Source organism: Bacillus rossius, chromosome 14, assembly GCF_032445375.1.
Source record: "Bacillus rossius redtenbacheri isolate Brsri chromosome 14, Brsri_v3, whole genome shotgun sequence".
NCBI classification, from domain to species: domain Eukaryota; kingdom Metazoa; phylum Arthropoda; class Insecta; order Phasmatodea; family Bacillidae; genus Bacillus; species Bacillus rossius.
The window spans coordinates 29,003,540-29,029,385 of NC_086341.1; the positions used below are offsets into that span (position 1 = coordinate 29,003,540).

The 25,846-nt window shown below is 37.2% G+C and overlaps 1 protein-coding gene across 1 annotated transcript; it reads left to right on the plus strand.

The window, feature by feature from the left end:
• The first annotated feature begins 3,513 nt into the window (after positions 1-3,513).
• LOC134538753 (protein hairy) lies at positions 3,514-20,999 on the plus strand. Its single transcript, XM_063380232.1, has 3 exons — positions 3,514-4,302; positions 17,831-17,926; positions 19,434-20,999. Exons 1-3 carry the CDS (start codon positions 4,171-4,173, stop codon positions 20,313-20,315), a joined length of 1,110 nt encoding a protein of 369 aa, XP_063236302.1. The 5' UTR covers positions 3,514-4,170; the 3' UTR covers positions 20,316-20,999.
• The last annotated feature ends 4,847 nt before the right edge of the window (positions 21,000-25,846 follow it).

Sequence of the window (25,846 nt, forward strand, 5' to 3'; positions counted from 1 at the left end):
AGTTCCTTCCATGTTGGTTTACAAACTATTTTCAAACGGGGGGGGGGGGGGGGGGGTGGATATGTGTAAGAATGTTCCCGTGCTTTAGAAAGCAAAAGTTTGTGAAGTTGTGCAACATAAATTATTTTTTAGTCTTGTTGCTTGAGCGCACGCAAATGTTATTGTGCGCTTTTACGCTTATGAAGTTATAAATTATCTGCTTACTTAACGGTGGAAAGTTGCAACTGTTCCTACTGCTGCTTATTCCTATCTGCAAAATAAGAAATTTATTCTTAACTAGTTATGAATGGGGACCAGAAATAATATTTTAAGGTTAGGTCTTACAATATAACTTTACTTCTTGATTGTTTACTTTTATAAATTCCATATTTTTTGTTTGAAAATTATTGTGTTTGGTTGTTGTTGATAACTATAATTATACGAACCCGTAATTTTTTTAATTGTCTAACCCGCGTCTTATAAAAACGAGCAATTTTTTTTGTGTGTTTAAGGGGTATAGGATAATTCAGTGGTCAGATCACTCGCCTTATAACCAATGCGATCAAGGTTTTATTGCAATGAGCTTTTGAGATTTCTCAGGGTACTTCGTCCCCATATCCCCTAATGCGTTCTGTCAATGATTAATTCTAGTATCATCTTCCCCTCATCGTCTCTAATTACCACAAATATAAATTTACAGTGTCTGTAAGATGCCCGATGTATTTTTTTATAAATGGAACAGAATTATTCATGTTTACTTACATATATTAGTAAAATTGTACATTTACATAGAAAACAACTGCATAACTACAAAAAAAAAAGGTGTTGTCAGTAATACCATTTTCAGATTATTCACCGGGCATTTATGCTTTGTGCTGTTTCAGTACCTCCAATAGTTAGTTATCTGTAAACTATTCCCTGAATAGCTTTCCGGTATTAACTGCGCACATTAATAAGTATCGTGAACAACAATAAATTCAATTTGTTTAATATTCGATTATGTCTTTCATGGTTTGAATAATTATGCTTGATTGAAAAATCAATTAAAATAGAATATTACGCTTCTTTTTTCGTAGTTAATACTCAGTATTATCTCGAAAAAAGGTAGAAATTTACAATACCTTCCTTGTAGTATTACAAAACGTTTTCTTGGCCATTTGTTTCCGAAGGAATCTTTTGTAAAAGTACAGAAAAATTTCCTGCAAACCTTCAAGAAATAACATAAACAGCAGATGTCATCGTATACCAGTTGTCCGTCAAATGGTCCTCCCTCCCATCATGACTTAATTAGAATCACCGGAAAATTGGCATCATGTTCAAAAAAGCTTGATCCATCAAAGTTAATTAATATATATTTTATTTATAAAAAAATATTAATTCAATTTTGTTTAGTTCCATAGAGTCCATGAGAATACAAATATACATTTCAACCTGAGCAAAACAGCTCATTGTGTTAAAAATTTTCTTCCAGACTTATCTGACCCAACTCGCTTACCTTCCTAAATAAAGGAATAATAATTCTGTAACAGGTACATTTAGATCATTAGAAGAAATATTTGGTGATTAGAAGTGACAAAAAGGCCAAAAACCAGAGTTTTTAACTTTTTTCTTTTGATCTTGTACTTTGCTAGATGATCACTATGTATTCAATTAATTCTGATAAAATTGGACACAAAGGTAAGTAACTTATATATCGGATTAAAATATAGGCTATAAATAACTGCGAAATTTGATTGGTCTTTATCGCAAACACGTTTCTCTCGTTTAAAGACGGTCGTGGGTTTGAACACGCATGACTCAAATATACGATTTAGGAATCGGTATGCAAGTGCTTCGGTACCGACAATAATCTTGTAAGTCTCTTGTGACGTAGATAACAATTTACATATATTGTTACCGTTTTCTCTACAAGCTGCCTCGTAATCATTAAAATAGAATGAACGTGCTGTGATATATTTTTGTTTAGTTAGTTTGTTTAGTTATATAGTTTCTTGTGGAAATGTCAAACTTTTTACTTAATAGCCAAGAAAAATGCATATGCTCTCTAATACCGCGAAGCTCTTATGACGCATGGCACATAGCACACACTCTACTTTGCAAAGAAATTTTCCTATTTGAAGAAAAAAAATCCCATGGATAAAGAAAGTTAGCACCAAGACTCGTGTTTGAAAAATATATTCTGCCAGCCTGCCATGTACACTATCCGCCTAGCAGAACGACTCACAATGTTGCCTATCAGCCCCTACCTTTTTCACCCAAAATCATGCTAAATAGGTAGGGCGTACTGTTAAAATATTTTCCAGTTTGAATAATTATTTAGAAAACTCGTGTTTTTTAATCACTAGCAACTGTTTAAAATCCACTGTCGCTTAACATCATCACTGTCATTATCAACATGATGTGTATCAATGTGTCCACCATAATTTACAATTTTATTTTCAGAGAACTTTATTGTATCGTCAATTTGCCTTAGCCATATATTATTTAAACAAATTGATATGCTTGCCATTGGAACGAAAATTCTTTCAAGAAATATAAAATAACACGGCATGTGATCAGATCTAGATTACTGAAATACGGATATTTCATGCTAATGATACGGAAATCCAACCCACAGTATACACAGTCCCTTAATCCGGCAGTTTGGGATCTAGGCCATGCCGTACTAGGGATTTTTCCGGATTATCGAAAGTCAATATAGTTTATCTATCCAACTATTTCTGTACTCGCCCCGTGATGTGTAACATCTAACCTCAGTAACTTGTGTTCATATAGTGCAAATACTCTTATAATACGAATGTCAGGCACGAAATTTAACGTTGAATTCTTAAAAATAAAGACAAGCGCAATAAACATACGAACATTGTGTTTTCAAACATATTTTTGGACTCGAATCACTCGTAGTTTACGCACCCGCCGCTAGAATTCGCTGCCGGAAAAGCTACGTCAACAATTGAATCATTTGATGAGCATAATTAAATTTTAAAATATATAATTAAATGGCTCCGATAAAAGCGAAAAAGACTTGAAAAAATAATAAACCTGATTTTCGACAAGAAATTCTTTTCATTTACTGGCCATTGATACTATTAATTTTCCTTATGTCTATGTGAACTTTGATTCGCGTGATCCGCCACAGATGGCAGCACTGTGTTTACATATTTTCGTTCCTTGATTTACGTCGCATTTACGAAATTACTCCCGCCAAATGCCGTACACCGAGAGTTTTGATGTTTAAACATTTAAAAAAAATAGAACGAGCGGATGGATTCGTGCCGGATTACAGAATGTGTCGAAGCGTAGAGTGCTGGTGATAAGACTCTGGCACGGCTTAACACGCGCGCGGAGAGCTGACGTGTGTCGCGAGGTGGGGCCAGTCCGGTGACGTCAAACACTCGCGCGCGCGCACGCGCTATGATTTGCGGGGTCACGTGCCCCCCTCCCTCGCGCCATGCCATGCGACGCGCCGCGCGCCGAGTCGTGAGGCCTGTGCACGCGGAGGAGGCGAGCAAGTGGGCGAGGGGAAAGACAGCTGCCCCCCCTCCCACGCCCGCGCGGCGGCAGCTGCCGGCAAGAGACTGGGAGGAGTTTTCCCACAGTCTCCGAGGCGCGCGCGAGACAAGGACGGAGATGTGGCGGCACGTGGCACGGCCAGGGTTTTCCTCCCCCTCCCCTCTCTACATTCCCCACGAGCACCGGGCCGTGCCGACCAATGACGGCGTGGCCGGCGCATGCCGCTCGCAAGGCCCGCCAGGCCGGCGCTGATTGGCCGCGCCGAGTGCACGACCGAGGACGGTGTTTAGAAGAGGAGGGGGAAGAGCCGGGACGGGCCGCCGCTTTCTCACGACGGTGGCGGCACGCAGGGGTACGGCAGGGGGGAGGAGAAACCATTTTCGTCGAGCTAAAGGCCCTGGAAATCACCGCGGCGGCGCGCGGCTCCCCCCTCGTGGCGGAGAGCGAGAGGGGAAGTAGGGGAGGTCTCGCGCGCGCGCGCATGCGCGGTCGCGTATCCATTACCCCTCTCCTCCCCCCCCTTCATCTTTCACGCGCCGGTCTTGCCACCGCGTCATTCTGCTGGTGGCGGTGCGACGAGCAACGTTCTACTCGGAGCTCTTCGTCGGCCGTGTGCGTGTGCGTGCGCGCGTGAGTCGCGGGATAAGCAGTGCGTTGTTATCTTTGCCACCGGGAGCCATGGTGACCGGCGGAGGGGCGACGGCGGCCGGAGCGGGGGCGGGCGCCCTGGCGCCCAGCACCACCACGGCCGCGCCGCCCCCGGAGACGGCGGCGGGGCTGCCTCCAAGGAGGACCAACGAGAACCGACGGGTAGGCTGAAACCCTCCGTGCAACCACCCGGCGTTCTATGGCGAATTTTAAACTTCCAAATTAATATTTTAATATGTGTTTCTCTCTAAACTAGTGATTTTAAAATGTCATTCATTGGCTGGCTCTAACAGTCAAGTAAGTAAAATTTAAACTTAACATTTTGCCTCAATGCACTTTTAATTAAATTTAATTGTATACAAAGGACGATCCTGTATGTGGTTGTAAGCTAAATAATGCATTATTGGTTATTTGAAAATCGCCATGCTTCTGTATACAAATGATGCGTAGCCAACAACTGTTACTGTTTAAATTTACTAAAAAGTTTGCTGTGCTATAATTTGGCAGTTCCTACATACCAATAATTCTGGTGTATATTGATCCTTTATGTAAACAGTATAATAGATATTATAAATCAAATTGTGTTATGTTATAATCCTTTTTGCTAAGATGATCGAGATTTAATCATAGAAGTTTCAGGTTGAAATAAATAATTATAATTATACAAGGGGTGGTAGCGTGAGGGTAAGACTTGAAAGGAACAGCTAAAAAATCGCGTGATACCCAGGAGACCCTGTAATTTTCTCATCTGCAGACTGGAACACTAAGTGGTAGACGTCTCGCGAGAGAAGTCGACAGGTGTTTCGAGTTGGCGTTAGATGCTGCCACTGGCTAATTGTCTGTATTGTCTTTTTTTTTATGTGTAACATCTTATCTCTCGGTAAACGGCCTTTTGAGGGAGTAAATTCTTGAATGAAACAGAATTCGTATGGAACGGAAATGTGGAAGAGCCACAGAGCTGTCATCTATGGCGCGTGGCGCAAAACCGCATTTCTCAAAGCCGAAGGAAAACTTTATAGTATTAACTGTTTTATGAATTTAACAAGATGGGCAGTATTACATGTCGAAAATCGACCCAAACCCTGGGTTTAAAATGTTGGTCTGCTAAGCAGCATTACTTTAAAGAATTCTCTATTAAAAGTTGTGTTCGTTTTTCGTATGAGAACACATGAATTTGCTCGTTACCGTGTTTAGATGTTAACACATTTCTGGCGAGTGTGGAAGACTCACATCGTTTCTTTTCGGAATGCGGATTCTGTAATCTCAATAGTGCGAAGGACGGAATGCGACAGTGTGTTTACCAGCGCGACAACAAAAATGAACATTCATAAAGTATGTTTCTGGTTATTATATATGCTCGGTTAATGGCGATAATATAATTTAGATATATTTTTTTCATCCATTATAAGATTGGTACAGTGTAATGGGATGCAACCTGCAGTATTGTAATTTTAAAAAAATTGGAATTCTTAAACGTTAAATTAATTAATCTGTCTGAGAGATGGTTAAACCGCTACGCAGTTAATGAATTGTTCAGTGATTTTATAGTAAAAAAAATTGGTTGTCTGTAAAGTCGGTGTACGGACGATAGTTTAACGTGATGTCATGACAAAACATTGATGAAATGATTGCATACATTTATGAATAAAATTGCATCATTTTTATTGAATTATATCACTATTTTGTATGGATACAAACGAGTGAAAATGAAATCTACAATTTAATTGATAAATTTACTTTTATTTGCACTCATTCAAATATGTTTATTATATTAACGAAGAGATTATTTTAACTATAACTTTTATTCATATTTGCTATTTAACTTCTTCCAATCTGTGTTATATTGTTATGGATAGGACTATGACAGGAAAAGTAGGAAACGAATGGGAGTGTTTCAAGTTTAATGTGCCTCGAAAAAGTCAAATCGATGGTTGTTCCAATCGAGTGGAATAGATAGGTATATATGCGGCGCAAGCGTACAATGAGCGTAACGGGACACAGCGTAACGGGACAATGTGCGTTACGGGACACTTTCGTGCGTGCAGCCGGCGTTCATCGATTTATTAGACGTTGTCACGTCAAAATGTTTGCATTAACTCTTAATATGTTTAAAATAGTGGAGTGTAATTTTTTTTAATATTAGCGTTGATATCGAATTGGGCTGTTCATCACTAAGATTTGCACGAAATAATAGAACACGAATAAAGAAATATTTACCCACTCTTTGATACATTAGTACGAGTTTATTATAATACCTGCATCTAATAAATATCCTACGGATCATTTGACGTGCCTTGCTTATACAGTAAACGCTTTTTTTTCTATTGAAGTATGTTACGAGAACTTTCAAGCTTTCTGTCTTAAATAATCATTTAGTTAATTCTGTTGCAATTAAGATATTTAGTGTACTGCATTTATAACTTATTAATTAACCTGTAGTTAATGGCATTTTTTTATTAAGATATTCCTACAATACTATCAAAAAAGTCTCAAAAACAAATCTTAATCTTCTGACATACTCGTGACTTGTTGGCATGACAATAGAGCGACGCGAATAAAAATTATTTTCGCATTTATCACGTTTAACAAATCTATGACGTCAGTACGACAAAATTCACGAGTGTGACAGACTCTTGTATTATTATTTTTCTTCATTTATTGCGTCGCGGGCATGATGTTAGTGAAGAGTATTTGCATTTTGTATGATGGTTAAATTGGTGCATTGATAATTCAGTATTATTATGATTAGTTCTGAGATTTTTTAATTTAATTAATGTGAATCTTTTAATATAAATTCACGTGTAGTGATTTTTTCCGAATTCATAAAAAAATTTTATTAAATAATTTTTTTCCCAAAACGGGCACAGTTAAAACCAACTGTCACATAACGGAGTGCTAATGTCACAGCAAGAAAAATGTTTTGTCTAGTTGTTTGGATTTTTCGCAAAGTTAGAAATTATATGTTCCCACTGGAGTCAAAATAACGCGAAGATTTCCAAACAATCACGTTCGACTCATCTATAACGTCAGCGCGACATAAATGGCGGACGCGACAATTCCTGATTAGAAATATTATTTATTTCCATCAGGTTGTGGGCGTGGCGTTACTGAAATGCGTGCTTTCATAAAACGGTACTTTAATTTTTCAGGTTTTGTTTACTAGATGTATATAATAAATCTTTGAAATGTACAAGATACATTGCATATTCAATCGTTTATTTTTTGTTGTCACATCGCCGTCGCGTTATTGTAATTCCAGCATAATGCAATATGATGCTATCGCGCTGTTTTGATTCCAACAACTGCGTGTATTAGGGAGGCAGGCTTGTATTTTTGTCACACGTTCGTGTTGCGAGTAAACACATTTTAGTCTATAATAATAATAGTTTCCTCGTTTGTGTTTCCTGGTAGTGCAGTCCAAAGGATCTCGTAGCATTAACATAGGTGCTGCTTTCGCATTTTAATGCTAACTTCATGACATTTTAAGTTATATTTCAATAAAGTACTTTTCTGAGAGACTCGCAAACATTTCATGTTTGAAGAAAATCTAAATCTTTACATCAAGACTACAAAATTCTACTAAATATACATAAGTTAAATCACACGTAGTTACCGTAATCTGTAAATGATTCAATTAGCCTCTCTTGAATGAAGAATTAGTTTCTCGGTGGAGTACGCATAACCATGAATTGTACAGAAAATATATATATTTAAGAGAAATTACTTTTACAAATTACTTGTTACACTGAATTCTTGCAAATCTGAAAGCACATCAAGCTGAAAGTATGGAAGCATTAGCTACGTGAATATAGTTTCGAAACGTTCCACATAAAACACATCTATATTTACTTACTTTTACCAGAAAACCAATCGTCTAGACGTATTTAGTTCATAATTTTGTTAATGTACTTTTATATTTTTTAACATTGCAATTCAAACAATAATGACAAAAACATATGTACGTTTTTACCCGTTATAAATTTTTTATAGCAATCGCAACACACAAATAAACAATATTCCACAGCCTGTGTGTGCGTAATGAGATTGGAGAAAGACAGTAAATGTTCGATTTTATGTTTGCTCGTCAGTTGACGGCTTGCCAATGCCACCTGTATATGGGATGAACAGGTGATTTGACGTTAAAGGCAGGATCTTCTTTTATTAAACGCTTCACGTGCCCGGCTTCCAAAATATTTGAACGGACTGTACGTACTATCTACTGTACTTGTGTGAACAGTGTCGTAAGATCTCGGAGTTTTGTCAATCCTGGGCAGCATTTGCGATAACACGGCCAGAGCTCACATAAATAGTACAAATGCGTGCGTATTGAACGAAAATCCCAAGCAATAATTCGACAAGCTATTTTGGGAACCGTTCCGGTCACTTTATTTTTCCTCATTTCCCTTCCGTTGGAAATCTGAGTTTCAATAGTTGACAACTCTTAAATTTTCTTTGATTACTATTGTTTTTCTCCCCTTCTTAATGCTGGGTATTTTCCTTTGAAGATACATACACGTGTACAAGCTGACTAATATAAAACGATTTGATATTACTGATTGGCTGTGCAGTGGTAAATGAATGACCTTGACATTGAACGGTTTATTATATCACTAAACTGTTAAAAATATGTTTTGTGACCTACGTAATTGGCAGATTGTTGGGGTTGTTATATTTCCAAACTGTGTCCGAGTTTTAAAGCTGTGTTGGATATTTATGACTAATATATTAGAACATACACATACTGTATAAATTACTTTTCCATAATTGTCATAACCAAAAGTCCATGTCTTTTAGCTAACCATTTATGAACTTTTTTTTTTTTATGGTTCTGTGCTGAATTGTAGGTCAACGATGGATATATGCGCAGAAAACTAATGCACAGTAAACAATATTGAAACTTTATACATACATACATACACACATACATACCTACACTTTGTCAGTTTTTTTAACGTATAGGGAAAATTCTTTTAATTCTACAGCATATTTTAGGGAGGGGGAATAAATAAAATTCTGAACATCTATAAAGATTTTGTACGGTTTTAGTGAACTGCTATCTCTCAGGAACTGGAACAGTGTAACTCGTTATTCTAAATTAACTGTTTAGCCAACTTAATAGTTTGTAAGATCTGCCGGCAGTGCTCTGCAATGTGTCGAGAGTCATTCCAGATAGGAATATGAACTCTCCCTCCTATTCTTCACTTTCAGTTATTTACCTAGTTTTCTTTGCCATGGGAATATATGCCACAACACTTAACGTTTGTTTGATACATAGATTTTGGCTGGCGATAAGAAAAACAAATTGCAGTTCAGTTGTCTTGACAGTATTTAAAATTATGGGCAGTGGGCATAACTTCCCGAGTCCATTGACCATAATATGAGTGCTTACAGAAGTTCTGTATTAACACAAAAATAGTTTTTGTAATACTGCTATTAGTTATTTGGTCATTGTGAAGAAGACATAGATTTACAAAAAGAAAATTTGTAGCTGTAAAAACATTTCAGTTTCAATTTCAAATTTTTTTTTTGTGTATGCCTTAAGGCGGATTTGCAATCGTTTCCTCCGTTCGTTATTCTTTCGTCCGTCAACCCCACGCATCTATCAAAGCGATTTACAAAACTTGAATTTATCCGTCCATCAGAATATTTTCCCAAACAAGTGCTGCTAACAATCCATGTTTTTCTCTCGGAGATTTATACATACTTATGTTGTTTGCTATTTTCATTGTGTTTATGTACGTATTTTATTAGTATTTCCTCTGAAAATTCATAGTAATGAGTTAATTGTTTGGCCGTAAAGAGCTGATTCAGTTTTCGACCCTTAAAAAGTGTTCTGTGTCAGATAACGAGATTCCTGAACTCCCAGAAGACAAAATTCTAATTTTTACTGATCACCTTGACCAGTTAAAAACTGACATGGAATCAAGATTTGAAGATTTGACCCAGTTACAAATTCCGAATTGGATTCTAGATACATTCTCGTTTGAAGCTGTGGATAAGCTTGATAACTCTTTGCAGACGGAGTTTCTAGATCTGAAGTATGACTGTGAGGCGAAAATCATTTTCAACCAGAGCGGTTACGAATTAGCATGGGTGATACTGAACCACTTCTCATCTCGTTCCCGCCAACATAATATAGTTGAAAAAGGATTCAGTTCCGTTGTTCAGTTCCTCGCAAAACAAAGAAATAAGTTGGACATTTGCCTAAAAAGAGACTTGCGTCTGAACTTGACGAACATAAAGCCGGATATTCAAGCTTTAACTGAAATCCACCAATCACAAGGCAGCCACTGAAAAGGTAAAATAAAACAATAACAAAGTTTTCAAACTTTCAATTAACCTTGAATGTTTGCTACAGCTGTTTCTAGTGTTAATGGAGTTATTTGAATAATTTTTTTCAAATTTTAACTGTCAACTTTCTTAATTTTTCCAGATTCCAATTTAAAAATGAAAACATGAGGTAGTCCGGTTTTTTTTAATGTATGTCAATGATCTTAGTTCTTCGATCTTAAAAATAAATCTGTAAAATATTTACTTTAGAATTTTTTTTATATTTTATTTAAGAGTGACCGGATAAAACTGCTTTGGTTGTTTTTAATGTACGGTAATAAAATTGTTAAAATAAATAAAACTTTTTTTTTACTTTTTACAGTTTACTTCAAATTAAAATTAGGCATAGGTGTTAGTCAACCTCCAGGAAGGGGAGATGAACCACAAAAGGTTGGGAACCACTGGACTAGACTAACACTCCCTGCCTCTTCGCTCGCAGCGATCATCTGAGCTCTCGTGACGTCACACGCACCAGCAGCGCCTCCCGCGGCGCTCAGTCAAACCACTCCTTCATTACTATGAAAGAGAACCAGAAGAAATATATCTAATATATCTTGCCCTACTTAAATTTTACGTAGTACTGAAATTAAAATCTATGTTTACTAAAATTTCTTACTCGATAAAAAATATATATAAAAACATTTTCAATTACAACCTCAGTTCAGGTTACCAACTTTTCAATTTCATATCATCTAAACTAAAATTAAAAGATAAATATTAAACTAAACCAACAATTGTAACTAAAACATACGTAATAGATATATATCAACGTTATTGGAAGACTATTGCATTAAAAGGATTACATTTTAATTATGCTCTTTAAAATTTAAATACAGTTTCAGACCCGTGCGCACTGGTGACCAGGGTCAATGTTTTAGATATATTGGGTTTTCGAAATATAGAAAACACTCATGCTCATTTATGTAATATTGAGATTTTTTTACATCCAAGCTTTTATATTGAAGTTACGTAAAAAAATTGGTTCTCAATATCAAAATTATATTCTTAAATATGTGTATTATTCATATTTTCAATGCCTATCTTAGAGTTTTTATAGTTTAGGGGTGTACAATCGATGTATTTTTCTTCAAATTTTGGAAATAAACTTCATACTTATATCATTTCAATTTGATGTAACAAAATGTTGATATTATAAACGAGACGTCATTGGTATATATCGATAGAAAAATATCGATGTTTTTACTTTAATTGAACGATCATTTTTAAATAAAAGGAACCTTGTGACTTTATTTTTGAGTTATTTCTTATATAAATAGAACCAAGGTCCTTGTACCCAGCGCTGTCATCTGCAATTCACTGAACCAACCACCATCTAGTTAGAATTAATATTACTACAACTTAACAATCTGTTTTTTAAAGGTCACGCATAGGTATCCTGATTTATGTTGTTTAAAAACCGTCCAAATATCGGTATTTCTGATACATCGATACTTTGTTGCCATCTTCCCAGATAGCCCAGGAACCAAAGGTTTCAACCTCGAAAAAGTTTGTCCATAGCTGAATTTTTTGCACAGTGGTAGAATATACAATGCTTAATAATATACCGAATGTTTACCGCTGTATACCTTGTGCGTATCGCCAAAAACGTGCAGTTAAGACCTAGACGAAGGCGACATACAGCAGTCCATTAAAATGCTTACATTTAATCAATTTTTAACTTAGACTCTCCATAAACTTACCTAAAGAATCTAGATAAATTCGTTTTGAAAAAAATGTCCCGAATGTTAATATTTAAGGTGGGATATAAATCAATTCAGTAATAAAATTATTTGTTTAACTAGTCGAGGAAATAAGAACCTGATTAAAATATAAGTAAAGAGTCCGACGTAATAATCACTTTTAAAAAAATCGTTGCATATTTCTTTAGCTTTAAGGTGCCATTTTTCAACAACCCTCATAGCAATACACCAGCTAATATCATCCCCTTTTGTGCGCGGGCAATCACGATAGCCCTGCCTGCCATTGGCTAGGAGCTCTAACATATATATATCCATAGTTTTCCAGTGCCCAATATCAGTCTGAGCCTGGTGTTGGGAACAGATGTCAGTTCCCGAAACGTCGCAACTGTGTCACTGGAAACCTTCTGTGTTCGTCAGTGCTATCGTCGTTGTGCTTTCCATAGTAGTTTTTTTTTATCTTTTCGTTGTGCTTATATGTTTGCTGCGTTGTACAGGTTTTTTGTGTGCCTGCATTTAATCTGTCTCGTCGTTGTTAGCCCACTGTGTTCGTCTGTGTATATTATTTTTCATGACTAAGTCCCTTCCATAAAATTCTTGTGCTGGTTGATGTTTAGAGGTTGAACATTTTTTGTCGTCCTGTCGTCGTTGTATTGTCCATAATATCTACTTGTTTAGTTTCATCGTTGGTTCCGTTTGTCCGACATTAGCTGATTCAGTCTTGTTTTATGTGATTTTTTTTTCTTTTTTCTTTTTTTTTCGAAATTGTTCAATGACAAACAGTGCAAAACTTCAAATCGCGTATGTCCAAAAAAAACTGCGTTACATCGGTAAACTTTTAGTATGTTATTAAGCATAGAGGTCTCTAAAACTGTACAAAAATACAGCATTGGACACAATTTTTTTTTCGAGGTTTGATTCTCTTTTGGTGTTTTGTTTGGTGGACTGGGACGGCAGTGGTCGGCACACGGCCGCCTCAGGTCTGGACCGCTGGCGTGTCTCCTCGAGAGGGCAGCTGCCGGGTAATCGCGTTTTCCGCTCCGCCGACCTCGGAGCCCGCTGAGGCCGTCCATTGTTCTCCCTCCCCCCACCCTCCGGCCACACAGACCCTGCTCCTCCGGCCCAGATTATTACAATTGGTTATCTTTTTTTTTAAATATTCATAACTCTTGTTCTTTTTATTCCCGTAGTTGGACGCGTGTTTCTTTGATTATCAACCCTATTCCGTACAAAGAAAAAGTACGTCGAATGATTTAAATACACCGTAAAAAAATTGTGTTTTATTACACATGTAGATTGTACACACGAAATCACACGTACATGTGTTAAATTAATCAGGTTCATCTTTTTTTTTTTTTGGTGTCAGAACAATGTAATCGTTGGCATACAGGTACATGTACGTCATTTTGAAAGTGCAAAAGATTTGTCCATGCGTAAATATAACTGCAATAAAAATTGTATTTTGAAATTTGTACGAAAGAAAAATTTTTTTTTGTTTATATTACGTTACGAAAGTGGTTGGTATTATATTACACAATGATTTATAGTGTGCAAGATGAACCAGGGGTTAAGGGGTCTGCCTAGTCAGAAGTGTATCTGCGTTAGTGAGGCGGGATGATAAGTGCGACTCCCGCTGATGCTTCTAGTGCGGTGTCGCCTCTAAGCGCAAGGTTCTGAACTGAAACGCAGTCTTCTCGTCGTGCGTGCGTGTTGTTTTTTACTTCATTATATTTATTTTATTACATTTGGGTACAAATCATTTCATTAATATTGTATCGAGTGATTTGGTTTGATGTATTAGTTTTCCAACTCATTTCCGTTTATGTGGATTTATTACAGTTCCATTTGTATCGTTTAAGATTATTTCTGTTATATCACATTAACATCCTCAGCGAATTCTTGCGTGCTTTTCGTAAACAGGCCCTTCCCGGATGTCTTGAGTAACAACCACGGGGTCGTGGGTTCGATACACCGCTAAGTTACTCGCGTTGTTTGAAGTGTTCATTCGAACGACTGAAGTGGTAAAATTGAAAATCGCTCTGAGGTTTATGTATTTTTTTAACAGCTATAAGCTACAAAAAAGTAAATATTTTTGGACTAATTATCGTGTTTATTATTGTAAAATTACTCAAAAATGATGTGAAATTTCCTAACAGTTAAGGTAACTAACTATACACACGCATGTACACGAAAACTTATGTATCACAAAGTAAACATTCCAAAAGCTGTGGCATATTTGTCAAACCATAGCAATTATACTTTTAAACTTGATAGCAATTTTACGTGGCCGCAAGAGTAGACAAAAGGGGAGGGGGCGGTGCAATGTTAATGTGGACACGGATAGCGCAGGGAAGATTGACGGGACCAATTGTGGTCGCATTAAACGCCCGCCTACCCTCACGTGAGCCTGTCGCACGCCTTTCCCAGCTGACAGCATAGTTGGACAGAAAAATATGTTTGCACGTTACCTGCTTCAGTAATTCACTTAAACGATTAAACATAATATTTAAAAAAAAATTCCGTGGATGATAACACTAGACAGAGTACACAGTGAATCATTCAAAGTCTTTTACAATCGTCTGTCTACTTTATACTTATTCACTCTTCCCCTCACCATAGTTTTCTCCGCTATTGAGCGCCTTACTTCTGAGCGTTGCACTATTCGGTACGCTCTATGAGTCATCGCCCCGACATAACAGCTTTTAAAAAAAGAATTTTAAAGTTTAGATTAGCTCGAAGGGACTGTACATAGATAATGTTGTGGGCCACTGAAGCCTACGAACTATCGCGTTACGTAAGTTTGTTTCCATCGGCGCTGATAGTTTGGGAAATTTCGCCCTAAGTGGGAAAATGGTCGGGGGGGGGGGGGGAATAGAGAGAGTGAGAGAGAGAGAAACGCGTCCCGGTGTCAGCGCCAAGGTGACGGTGACCTTGTCTGCAGTTCAAGAACAAAGTCACTCCAGCTTGTCAACAGCTGACGGCGGCGGACTGACGGGTGTCGGGCAGCCATTGGCTGTTAACGCACCCACGCACTTCTGTCCTTCGGTTGGCACGGACCTCTATAGGAATGTAGTTGGGAACTGTCAGATGAAGACGTGCTGTGACGTAGTTGAAGTGACACCACCATATTGCATCGCCCGAAACATTGCGGAAATGCGCTTGTCCACACGTGATGGTAAAAAAATAAATTTTGAACTAAGAATTTTCGTCGTTGATCATAAGCTGTTTCCGAAAACCCAAGGACGCGTCACACTGCACACACATCCAGCGACAATGTAAAGGACGCAATTATAAGGAATGTATGATATCCGAATACTTTTGCTGATAACACCACATGTTCACAGTTGTTCGTACAAATGTGAACGCAGCCATTTTTAATCATATCTACGGAAATTTCGAGAGAGAAAAAACGTAAATAATTATTAATGAATACAAACAACATTTTTAATGTACCGTAGGTAGTATTATTGGTAAGCGATCAAAATAACATTTTGTTTATTAGCCTCAAATTAAAAAAAAATTATGAGCTCTAAGTAACTTTTTAAGTTTAAGTTTAGTGTAGGTAATGCTTTTATTTCTGTTTATCTCTGTGTGTATATTAAAGTTATGTTACTAATACTATCCATTCTAAAATGATGTGAGCCAGGATCCTAATTTAAAATCACAGTGGTGTTTCTCGAACTGACCTTTTTCTACAACGGTGGTGACCAACCCAAGGCCTGAGGGTTGTTTCTGGCTATTCAAAGCGTGGACAGTGTCTTAGGAAGTCGCCACTCTAAACTACTAAGCTAATTACTATTTTAGTAAAAATTGTTAATTATACTTTTTTTTCTCCATTTATAGATATTTTTGTTGTTTACTGATAAATTGCTTAGTTACTTGTTCAGTTCTGTCACAAACCAACATGGCACGAAGCAATATACATTTTAAATTTTTTGCCCGTTGTTCTACAGCACCTAAACAAATCCGCAATGACTTTTTCCGACTTAACTTTCCACACTAGGCTGTATAATGTCTACAATTTCTCGGAAACATGCGATGGTTTTTCAGGAATGTTTAAATTTCTTCTCGGTGACTTGATAGATTTGTTCATTTAAATGTACTTATATATATTTTAGCAGAGCTATACTCAACACAATGCTGGACTTTTACTTAGACCTGCTTCATACGCCGGTATGTATACTGCATACATTATGAACAATTTGGCCCTGTGTACCCTCCTCTAAAGATCAGTTTCTGCAAAGTTATTTTGTTCTGACGCTGTTCTGACTTCCATACCTCCCCCCTTCTTTTCATCGTCTTTGCAAGTGGACCAGCTCATGAATTGCTAATGGACTACGGGCAAGAGTGGCACCGACAGAAGGACAAAAGAAAAAAAAACATAGGGCATTGCTTCGCCCGAATCGGCGTGGAACGAGACTGTCGTGTGATGCCGGCGGCCTCTGGTGTAGTTGAATTGTTTGGGGGGGGGGGGGGAGGTTTAAGAAATGGGTTGTTAAACTTAGCAGATCAAGGACACAGCGAAGAGTGTGACACCCCGTCTCTTCTGCTCTTCCTTACAAATCTTTCTTGCCTTTACATTATTTTTGCCCTTTTTTGTTTGTTCATAAACATACTTATAAATCTCCCCCCCCCCCCCAACGGCACAAAAAAAAACCTCACCTGCTCTAATTCTACAAAAAAAATCAGGAGAATGCGTTTTTTTATCGGGCGAAAAAAATCTCTCGAGTACATGCCATCCCATTTTTTTACTGCGAGTAATTTTCCAACGTTAGTCAGGCAAAATGTCAACTTTGTCTAAGGTTACAAGGGCGTAGCTATCTCTTTCATTGGTGCCATACAATAATAAACACTAACAAAATATCTTAATTTATTTTTTAAAAATATGTTTTCACCAATCGTGTATTTTAGCTGTGTCGTAGTGCACAATAAAAGAAAGGAATAACGCCATTTTTCGTCTTTGAAAAGGATGTGGTTAAGTTGCCCCCCTCGTTTTCCACTCACACAGAGAAAAAGGTTTGTTTGAATCAAACAAATATTTGTTTATATTTGGCGAAACAAATATTTACTTGGTGGAACAAAATATTTTGTTAGCTTAACCAAACTCAAAAATAATTTGTTACACCTAACGAAATATACATTAGAGTTGACAAAATCATTTTATTGGGTCAACAGAATCTTTACTACTACAAAATATTTGTTTTAATTAACAAAATATATTTATCTCGCCATATATAAACAAATAGTTTGTTGAGGCAAACTAACCTTTCTCTCAGTGCAATATACGCCCTTGTAGGTCGTACGATCACTTCCGGCGGATGTTTTGGGAGTGCCCCGTGTGAAGGATTGTTTCCACTCAGAAGTGTTTAAAGAGGCGCTTCTTCAATAACTTTAAAAATGGTTCTGGTGGTGTTTTGCACCTGACAAAATGAGCATTATCTGCTTGAAATAATATGGTATCCCTTAAAAACTAACTGCAGGTGACTTGCGTTTGTGTCAAGATATTTATTGTATTTATGCCGAGTTGTATTTCTATTATAATAAACTTCGGCTCGTATCATCCACTGTGTAATTTTAAATTTAGCATAAAACTTGGAACACTTTATTACAAAATCTTACCTTTATAATGTGTGTAATATTTTGTTTTTTTCTTTTTGTTGCAGAGCAATAAACCAATCATGGAAAAGCGTCGGAGAGCGAGGATAAACAATTGTCTCAATGAATTGAAAACGCTTATCTTGGATGCAATGAAGAAAGATGTAAGTTCCTTTTGAAATTGTTTCAATTTTTAAATATATTACTAAACTTTTTTTTTTAGTCACCCCTTATTTTTGTCAAGGAGATACAATTGCCCATTAATCTATGAAAGGCCAATATATATATTTTTTCCATCTAAATTTCACATATATTTTTGCTGTCAATTTTGTTTGGTTGTTTTATCTGAAGATTTCGTGAGAGTAGGCATGTTTACGTGATACAAATGTTAACTTTGAAAAAAAGTTTTGTCAACCTTTTATTCGTCACACTAAGATTCATATATTAGCAAGGCTTTTTGAGTAGCTACGATTTTCAGTAGTTGTAGATATTGAATGCGTTGTAATAAGTGTTTCCATTTAAAGAATAAGCATTTTTAATTATTCTGAAGACGATTTAATAAGAATTATTATTTTCTTTTACTATAAAATAAAGTTTTCACCAATAAAGTAAAGCAATATCCACGTAAAGCCTTCCAATACGAGCGAGTGAGGCGGTTTCTAAACTCGTTCCATCCAGCCTGTTTTTTGTTGTCTTCCGAAATTCCCTGGCTTGGGATGTGGACGTCCCTATCCAGTTAGTTGTCTGCGATATGAAATTTCAAAATAACTGCTTATGCTTCTATTCTATTTTCATGCTCCGAAAAGTTTTATTTAGTTCTGCAGGTCTCTAAAGTCGTGATAGAATCCCGAAGCTTTATTTTCAACAGGCTTTTGATCTCTTCAATCTATAGTCGTAAATTATATTTAAATAGTTGGTGACAATCCACATAAAACAAGTGGAAATTATGTCTCAAAATTGTTTTGGAATTTCGCATTCTGATTAAGTCCTAGATATTTATTACTTTTGTTAATATTTAATTGTGATTATTGTATACATAAAAATCACCCTGTGATGGTAAAATGTTTTAGTAAAATGTTATTAAAAGTTCCTGAAATAGTCATGACATTGTTTCATGGTTTCAAAACATTTTTATCGACATACACATTGCTGGTTTTCACTATATGTCACAGAGAAACCACAAGAATGGACAAGAACGATGAATACACAAACACACAGAAAAGCAAGCCCAAATCAGCCGATGTCAAATTTTTTGTCTTAGGAAGTCTACAGTGCTCGTCTGTGCCGTTGTCCAGGATGTCTGTTATGTATCATCTATGGGTTGGTGTATTTGTTGCTGTGTTGTTCAAGGTCGTTATTGTTACAAGTGCATCATCGTTGTTAGCTCACTGTTTTCGTCAGTGCCCTGGTATTTTTCTTGATTAATTATTCCTTTCACGGAATTCTCTGTGCTGTCTGTATTTATTTAACATTTGACTTTGACTGGTTTTGGCTTGTATTTCTATTCTGTTCTTTTGTACCAGAAGTGGCGTATGTCCATAACAAATGTTTTAAATCTATCTTCCCCATTGCAAGAATGATTCCAAAGCGTTGGGGTTCACGGGGTATTCTGAGAGCTGAGGAACTGTATAACACGTGCAAGTGATTGACATGGTCGTGTTTGTCCCACAGCCGGCGCGCCACTCCAAGCTGGAGAAGGCGGACATCCTGGAGATGACGGTGAAGCACCTGGAGAACCTCCAGCGGCAGCAGGCGGCCATGTCCGCCGCGACGGACCCCGGCGTGCTGAACAAGTTCCGCGCCGGCTTCAGCGAGTGCGCGGGCGAGGTGGGCAGGTTCCCCGGCCTCGACTCCCCCGTGCGGCGCAGGCTGCTCCAGCACCTCGCCAACTGCCTGAACGGCGCGAGCTCCTCCCCCGAGTCGACGGCGACCCCCGCGCAGCAGCAGCACACCGTCCAGGTGCACATCCTGCCCACGCCGGCCTCCGTCGTCGAGGGCCACTCCGTGCCGACGGCCATCGCCACCTCCCAGAGCGGCATCTTCCTGAGCGCCGCGGGCTCCGGCGGAGGCCTCCAGCTCGTGCCCACGCGGCTCCCCAACGGCGACATCGCGCTCGTGCTGCCCTCCTCGGGCGCGGGGACGTCGCACGTGCTCAGGCAGACCGTCGTCGCGTCGCCCGTCTCCTCCCCGGCCCCCTCGTCCTCGTCCTCCCCGCTCCCCATGCTCATACCCATCCCCTCGCGCACCTCCTCCACCTCCTCGGCGGCGTCGTCGGCGTCCTCGAGCGTGTCGGCGTCCGCGGAGGGCTTCGAGCGGCTGGCGGTGAGGAGTCCGCCCGCCGTGGCCCCGGCGCCCGTCTGCAGGGACGTGGCCACGTCTCCCGCCAGCTACCAGTCGCCCCTCAGCCCCGGCCACAGCAGCAGCAGCAGCAGCAGCAGCAGCAGCAGCAGCAGCTACGACGCGCTGGACAGGCCCTACAGCCCGCCCTTGTCGCTGGTCGTCAGGAAGACGGAGCAGCCCCCGGAGGAAGACAAGCCGTGGCGGCCGTGGTAACCACCCGTCGCCAGGCGTCTGGCAATAATGCGGTGGATACAGTTTTAATGTATCTCGTGACTATAATAGTGCAACTGTGATTTTAGTTTTACTGTAGAGATGGATGGTAACACTCAAGATGAGCTATATTTTTGCTCGACAAAAATACAAAGATACTCTTTTCTGTTTTCACTGGAATTTACTTAATGTCACCAACTTACCTACAAAGTATTGATTGAAACGAAATTAATAGTTTTGCGCTGTTGATTTAACTACTGCTTTTTATACTATTTATCGAAAAAAAAATTGATGTATGCTTTTTCGAATATTAAAAGTGACTCAACTCTTATACTCTGCAGATATAAAATTGTCATTAAGTAGTACAATTAATATTTAAAAAAATATATTTTTTATGTCCTTGTTTTGTCAATTATTGTTTACACGGTGTTACTTGTTGATAATGCATAGAAGCGAAAATGACTGAATAATATTGTAACATAATACATACTTTATATGCTTAAAGTATATCTATTTTTATAGCATCATTGTACATAGTTTGTAGTTGAGGTGTTTTTTTAATTTGAAAGTGCCTTATACAACAAAATCACAAGTGTCTTCCTCCTTATTTTAATGTATTATATCGCATACAAACTATTTATATAAATTTGTTAATGAGATTTGTCTAATAAAACACTCTGTAAGATATCGAGTTTTTTTCTTGTTTTTCACTCCCATAAATATTCTTTAGTTAATTGGTACTATCTCAGTAGAAAAAAAGTAAATTTTTGAAGAGACTTCTTTATTTATATTAATGGTGAAATTTTAGTATATAACAAAATGTGCCTTTTGTCCAGTTGTGTTCAAACACAAGATATACAGTGTAGCATGTGGTAAAATAGTTGATGTTACAAACAAGTTATCCCCTGATAATAATAAAACACATATACTGTGACACTAAACAAATGTCTGCATGTAAAATTTTTCTAAGAACTTGGAATCAGTTTATAAATAATTCCCAAAAACTTATTATCATTGATCTGGTTCAACATTTAAGTTTTAACAGAAAAAAATTCACTACAACATTTTTTTTATTCAATTTAAATATTTTTAGAGGATTATTACTCTTATAAAAGCTAATCATAAAGATGCAGAAAATATTTGGTAATTTTCTTCATTCATGTGTTTTCTGGTAAAAGTTTTTTTATTGAATATCGGAATCACTAATAAAACAACATTGTAAAACTTTGTGTTCCATCAACAATTTCTTTCCTAACAAGACAAAATTTTCCAAATATTGTATTTATTATTTCGAATCACAAGGCAGATAAGCAGCTAAATTCGTATGACCATTGGACTGCTACCTTGTTTGGAAAATAAATAAAAATTATGTTGTTAACATCAAAATGAAAAGAGACAACACAGCGTAATGAGTTTGTTCAAATAAGTTCGCAGCAGCAATTTGTATAATGGAACAATTTAGCAGGACGCTAAAAATGATCAAAAAAAGTAAGAATTTCTATATGGCCATACTTCCTGAGTAGCAACGAAAGCCACATGATATTTAAAAATATGAACATGTCAGTTTAATACGGGGTATAAAAAGATTGCTGGATCCAGAAGTTTGCTACTTATAAGATGAATGTAAATATATATTTTTGGGACATATTAATTTTATTATATATGTACATTTAAACATTCAGTGGTGCAAAATCTTGCCTGAGAAAACTGAATAAACTGGCGAGTACGCGGGAGATGGAGGGGATATTATATCTACCAAATCACCCCTCCCCCCCAAATCCTAAAAAAAAATATCTTATCATTCGCACCGACAAAAGGAATGAATTTAAAAGCCTACAGTCGGCAATGTGATTAACTCCCCCCCCCCCCCCCTCAAACAAAATTAAATTATGTGCTTATGCTCCTGTGAGTAAAGGGAACAGTTCCGATTTCACTATCAGTTTTGAGGGTCCAACAACCTTCATCAAAATTAGGAATTTTCTGAAATTTATTAAACTCCCAGCATAAAGTATATCTGTACGGAACTCTCCTGTATTATAAACAGAGTAATCTGCTGTAAAATTATAAATATGGTTCCAACTATAAGAGTTAATGATAGTGCAGACTCAACATAACTATTACATGACCGCAACAGGCCCATTATGTTGCATATTCTATACCTACTATTATCTGCTGTTGGGATAATTTGCGGCTGCTGCTGTACAATAATTTACAGGTGAATATATTACAGCGTGTCTTGAATCACTGTTACAACTTTCGCTTTCAACACCTTCCAATATGCTTTGTCAAACAATGTTGTTGGGTTAAGGGCATGCCTCCCATTTCAGGTCATGATTTTATATTTATAATAATCACTGATCAACTTTAAGATTTTTTCAATTGTTTAACTTGCACGAAATTAAAAATATATACAGCTCATACTTTTTGCATAATTAGTTGCCAAAGTTACATTTTTAACGTTTTTGGGTTGTACAAATAAGGAGAATTTAATTGATTGCACAACTGAAACTTTTTAGGTTTAACTCAAATTCCACTGGCTACTTCATGATATGGTTTGCATTTCTATCACAAAAACTCATTTCATGTTTCTTCGCTGTCAAAATCGTAACAAATTTGAGAATTTTGAAATGACAGGTAATATTAATAAATATTTTCTTAAAGAAATTAGAATCGTGCCCGGTGAAAAAGGAAATGGCGTCCGTTTCCGTAACAACGAATCACTCTAACGAAGACATTATTTGTGATTGATGAATAAGCTATAATTTTACGAATTGAAGTTTGATTTAATCCTCCAAAAGCCCCAAAAACAACTGATTATACTATTGCAGTTAAAGTAATTCAATTTATTTTAATGATATTACTATTAAAGGGATTAATTTTTGTCATGTTACAAAAATAAGAATTTTATTTCATCTTATTCATTCTATTATTTTAGGTTTTCAGAAAGTAATAAATTAATAACTAAATAATAAGTAATCACTAAAATAATGTTACTATGAATTTCATAGGCAAAATAACTTTATACGTAATAAAATTGAGACTAATTTAACGTCAAAATCAAATGAAAAAAAAAAGATATAATAATTGCTTTTAAAACTTAGTTTATATGTAACAAGTAAGGTTGAAAATGTTTTTAAAATTCTTAAAAATTTCATGAATTTCATCCAGCTGTCATGCATTACGTATTTAATTTCAAAATGAGATAAAAATCAAAATGTTTGAGAAAGCTCAGGCAAAAAAAAAAATTGATATTGTGACATGATTTTACACATATTTAATATTTTCTGTTCGACTTTATTTGACTGAGAAAATGACAGTGTGACCGGAATTGAAGGATCATGCACCACAGATCTGTAGGTGATAACCATCATGTTTAGCAAAATTTAGATCTTACCAAAAAACTCATCAGTAGGGGCATGCATTTTTCTTGTAAAATTAGTTGAGAGTTAAGCCTGTGTTTGGTGATAGGTCGAGTTTCTTGCAGGTACAATTCTATTGCCGGCACACCAATCATAATAATTCAGTGCGGAAGAAAACGTGTCTTGAATGGCCCAGTCTAATTAGGAAAGATGAATGAAACAGCCCCCACGGGCATATCATACTGCAGTCTATTGGGCATTGAAATGTTTTTGGGAAAAATTCCTGCCCCTACCTATTATATAACGGTCCCTGTTCAGGCTGAATCAGAATCCTACAGACAAACCTCGTAGATGGATTTCATTAAAACATAAGGGGGTAACGCCAACGCATATTTTCCACCTATTTATGCTGTTACTCCAAATCATTTTAACTAATGAATAGTTACGGTGATTAGTCCCAAAATCGCATTGGGTTTTAAACTTAACTTTTCTCGTGATGAAACTGTAGCCGACGTTTGTCAATAGAATTAATTATAAGCCTGTATTAACAGTGTCTGAAGGGTTATAAGTACTCATCTATATTTGTTTCCTACGTTTATGAACACAGACTTTTCTCAAATTAGCAAGACATAAAGTTTTGCAACGTGACCTAAATGGTCCGGTGTGTTTCAGCGATTGCGCAAACACTTTCGCGTCACTCAATTTCCGTATGGAATCGATAGTTCCACGTCTCATATCCACATTTTTCCGTGCCAGGGTTTGTTCGACATGCCTGTTGCGTGAAATTATTTTGTGTCAGGATAAAATTCACAGTCCTATTTATACTCCACCCTTATTCACTTCCCCGTTGGCTGATGAAGTTTGAGTGGGTCGATGTGATTCGTCCCCCCCGCTGCTATCTGGCAGTTGACTGGCCCACAGTTGCAGAGGGGAGTGGCGGATCAAAGGAGAACCCACCAACAAGGCAATGCAAAGTTTGCATTGCAATGCAATGTTTGCAGTCTACCTTGCGACCAAAAGAACCTGTGAAATTTTCAGGTTTTTACCGATGGTGTACTGTGGACCAATCAGCTACCAGCCAGCCGTAGAGAGACAGAATCACATCAACCCAGTCAAAAGAAATTAGCCAACAGTGAAGCATATGAGGGAGGAGTATAAATAAGACTGTGAAATGTTTACCTGACACCAAATAAATCCGCGCAATTTCCGGGCCTTTACCAGTGTTGGTAGGAGCATTAATTTTTCGCGAAACATTTTGATCGCTCATTAGACTGCAATAAGGTATACCCGTGCTATCGATTGCTCCCTTGTAATTGGCGGCCGTCTGCAAGAGAAGCCATTGCCCTGTTTGGCCGGGCCAATAAGGAAGCGTTTGCTTCCTCTCTGGATGGCTATTATTGGTGTGCTGACAGCAGACATGCTAATGAAAGAAACTAAAACCAACCACGGAACACAAACAATACCTCTAAGTTTTAAAACACAGCTGGTCTGAAACCTTTTCGCTAGAAATACATAGATCTATACCGATTGGTGTCAGCTGAACTTTGTGGCTCCACCATTTGCTCCAATAATGAAGAATATTTGAATGTGGGTTGGGGAAATATTATAAAAGTAACACACTAACAATGCAAATGCATAGTATATATACTTTTGTGGCAAATTAAAAAACTAGTGAAATGATTTTTTTATTGATTTAATAAATTTTAGTTTCGTGTATCCATGAATTAACATAAAAAATTAATTACCTCTCCCTTCTCTTTGTTCCTGCGTATTAGAAGTTATTCCTACAGAGAACTAAATCTTTGATTCGAAAATAATCTTAAATTATTTGGCGTCTTCTATTGTAAATAAATTGCAAAAAAAAAAATATCTGTTACTTTTTTGAACCCTTTTATTGCCTGCGCATTAGAAGATTTTGAGATTTAGGAAAAAAAATCTTACTTTTGCATTCTTCTTAAGAAACATGTGGACCAAGTGTTTGGCACAAGGATGGCTCGAGAAACACTATATAAGGGCTATCGCAAATAGTAGGATGCAGCTGCAAACAAAATGACTTTAAATAAGTCTTATGGTCCCAAATTCTGACCTTTGATTCTTTCATAAAACGTTTTATGAAAGTGCAGTTTGACCACGAATTAAAGTTTTTCAGAGCACTTGAACGTTGAACATACCTTC

Excerpts from the sequence above, each read along its gene's own strand:
- LOC134538753 (XM_063380232.1), top strand. The coding sequence starts at position 4,171 with ATGGTGACCGGCGGAGGGGCGACGGCGGCCGGAGCGGGGGCGGGCGCC. Across the intron at positions 4,303-17,830 it reads GGACCAACGAGAACCGACGG|AGCAATAAACCAATCATGGA; the intron begins GTAGGCTGAAAC and ends TTTTTGTTGCAG. Across the intron at positions 17,927-19,433 it reads TGGATGCAATGAAGAAAGAT|CCGGCGCGCCACTCCAAGCT; the intron begins GTAAGTTCCTTT and ends TTTGTCCCACAG.